The 2,815-nt window shown below is 45.2% G+C and overlaps 1 protein-coding gene across 1 annotated transcript in view; it reads right to left on the bottom strand.

Moving 5' to 3' along the window:
* Positions 1 to 556: 556 nt before the first annotated feature.
* SLC12A8 (solute carrier family 12, member 8) overlaps positions 557 to 2,815 on the bottom strand; it is a 48,248-nt gene continuing 45,989 nt past the window's right edge. The window contains exons 12-13 of the mRNA XM_009996213.1: positions 2,445 to 2,505; positions 557 to 722 (exon numbers count right to left, since the gene is read on the bottom strand). Of these exons, the coding sequence (XP_009994515.1) occupies positions 557 to 722; positions 2,445 to 2,505 (227 nt within the window). The remainder of the gene's footprint in view (positions 723 to 2,444; positions 2,506 to 2,815) is intronic.

Raw genomic sequence — 2,815 nt, 5'->3', positions numbered from 1 at the left:
TGCCTTAAAGTACTTTCTCAGACCTTGGAAACTGAAATGCTGAGGTAGAAAATTACTGTATTACCAAGTAGGCAAATTCATGCCGAGAGGAGAAGTGAACCGACCTGGAAGGTCACATCCATCTGTGGCACAGCTGGGAGTGGGATGCTGGCTCCTGCTGCCACGGTCACTGCTCCCAGGCACAAAGTGTCCCCAGTCACCCAGAGGACCTTTGAAATGAGGAGTCATATGCTTTTATAGCAGTGATGGTCTTCAGAGCTCAATAGTGTTTATAATAGAATTCTTTAAAAGGATTACACTGTCCTCAGGAACTCATCACTTCCCCAGACTGACCCTTTCAGCTGTATTTTTTCTCCCCATTTTAGATAAGATTTGAAACCCAGCAATGTTGCCATTTGCATAAACAAGCCTCGGATATATAAATAACCGTTCGCATCCTTTTCTTATGTATTCAAGTCTTTCACAAGGCACCGTTCACATTTCCCAATGCTTTCTGAAGTGACAGCTTGATCATAGAGATACAGATATACGTGTATATATTATTCTTTGTTGCCCTTCAATGGAACTGATTCACCAACTGCTCTCTGCTGACAAGTGAGGACTGGTGATAGCGATCCCGTGAGGCAAAGTCTGCGTTCTCCTCGGTGAGCTGCGTGGTCTCCATGCCAACTGTTGCAAGGGATGGTGTCACCACGATCTGCTCCTTGGGAGATGGCCTTCTCCTGCAAACACAGAAGCACAGGTGCCCACACCAGTCCCTTGTTTGCCATCCATTACCAGCTGGGCTCCTGGGCTGTGCAAACAAGGCAGGGCTGTTTGGGATGAAGCGAAATCCTTCTCAGTGCTCTTGGGAGGCACAGAGCTAACCTGAAACATTTCAGCTAGCCTGAAAACATTTTCCTGAGAAGACAGACAAAAAAAGTGTACTCCCTTCCTCCAGCAAACACTGGGAAAATATACATTTTGTCAACAAATATGTTTGCTCTTTGGACTCACTCCAAACACTGGCTATGGCAAACAGTTTCCACACCATGCAGGAAAAGGAGTTTGGACCATTTCTAATGAAAAATCCTTCTTATAGTTTCCTAAATTTTAGTGTACATTTCAATTATTTTTGTAACTCTTAAAAGGAAGAGATTTTCCTGCAATCTCTTTATCACAGAGGCTGATTTTAAGAAAACCTTGTTACACACCTGAAAATCAGAATGGCAAGAGCTTATAGCACCAAATCAGACCTCTTTGAGCACCTAAGAGCCTTAGAGGTGTCAAGGATCCTTGACATCCTCGAATGGGATTTCTTCTTTACCTTCAATTCATTAAAGGTCTTGCCTGGATTTCAAGAAAACAAAGTTTAGGAAAAAAACAGCAAATTACTTCAATGCAATTTCTCACAGTGCAGTGAAGGTGGGCTTCAAAATTACCTGCCTAATCCCCAAGAGAGCCAAAATTGTCATTGCGATAGCATGAGCATGAGCCCTGGCACTAGGACAAGGGGACCAAGCTGGCTGGCTGACCACCAGCCCCTGCTCAGTCTTCCTCAGCAGGGTCTTTGCCCCTCAGTCACACTGATGGAAGTGCTAAGGACTGTGCTGGTCTGGATAACCCACAGGAGACAACCCCCCCGTGACAACTGCACCCCTACCCACGAGAAGCAGGGCTACCTCTCCAGGAGGGATAGCTTCTCCTTTTCACATGTGATGCTTAAGTGCCTGGACTTCCATTTATTTTTAAAAAGTCGCAAAATTTCCACACATAAAGCACAGCAGCTCATCTTGTGAAGTCCTTACTACAGTGTTCACCTGCCACAACAAAACCACAACTCAACTGATGAAGAACATCAAAATTCCACTGCACTGTACAGTGGCAGAGATGGTTACTACCCTTTGTGGGAAACCCAACTGTGATGGAAGTAAAAATTAATTACAGATTAACAAAACTAGTTAATAACCCACCAAACTAAACCCTTAAGGTGTCTGGGAAGGAAAACCTGAAGACAATGCTCCCGCAGTCCCATGCAACCTCAATACTGAATGGTTCCCTTATTGAAGGCCATGTTTATTGTGTTTGCCCTGTAGCTATTACAGCTTCCCCTCACAAATTTCCTCTCAGAAACTTGAGCACAGCTACCATGTGTGCCTAGTAGCTTGCTTTCAGTGGATGGTGGGTGGAAGAGGCAGAGTCCTCCCCATTTCCTACTAGATTTTCCAGCTCTATCCACCAAGGTTGAGCACAGACCTTTGGGGCAAGATAGAACTTCAGGCACAGAGGTATGGGTATCAACTGCCATGTCCACACACAAGGCAGGAGAGACTCCAGCTCTCTCACTTACCTGACCAGCCACATGCCAGCCTGATGAAAGCAAATGGTTAATTTTACCATTAAGAATAACTCTGAGCAAGTCAACTCTACCACCCCTCTCTGTGTGCCAAGCAACTGGTACCAACCTGCACGAGGTGATCAAAATCAACTTAATCCAGCCAAAGAAACTGAAATTTGCTGCTGCTCCTGCAGGGAAAAAGGCACAAGAAGTCAGTGTGCTGCTAATTCTCTCATAATAGCATTAGGCTGCTGATTTCTCTGCATAAAATCTCAAGCCAACATACTTGTTACCAGCCTCCAGTGCACAAAGATTTTGCCATGGTGAGAACACTCCTGTGGTCTTCTCACATGCTGTGGCTTTTAAAGGATTGTCAAGAAATTAACTCCAACTTCTCCTGAAGAACAGCTGTCCCCTCCCAGCCTGATGGCTTGTTACAGCCCAGTAAAGCCATGGGCAAAGCAGGGGCACCTGCTGCAGTACCTTTTCTTCCCTACA

Source organism: Chaetura pelagica, unplaced genomic scaffold, assembly GCF_000747805.2.
Source record: "Chaetura pelagica isolate M959 unplaced genomic scaffold, ChaPel_1.0 scaffold3, whole genome shotgun sequence".
Taxonomy (NCBI): domain Eukaryota; kingdom Metazoa; phylum Chordata; class Aves; order Apodiformes; family Apodidae; genus Chaetura; species Chaetura pelagica.
This window is presented reverse-complemented; position numbering and strand designations above follow the sequence as displayed.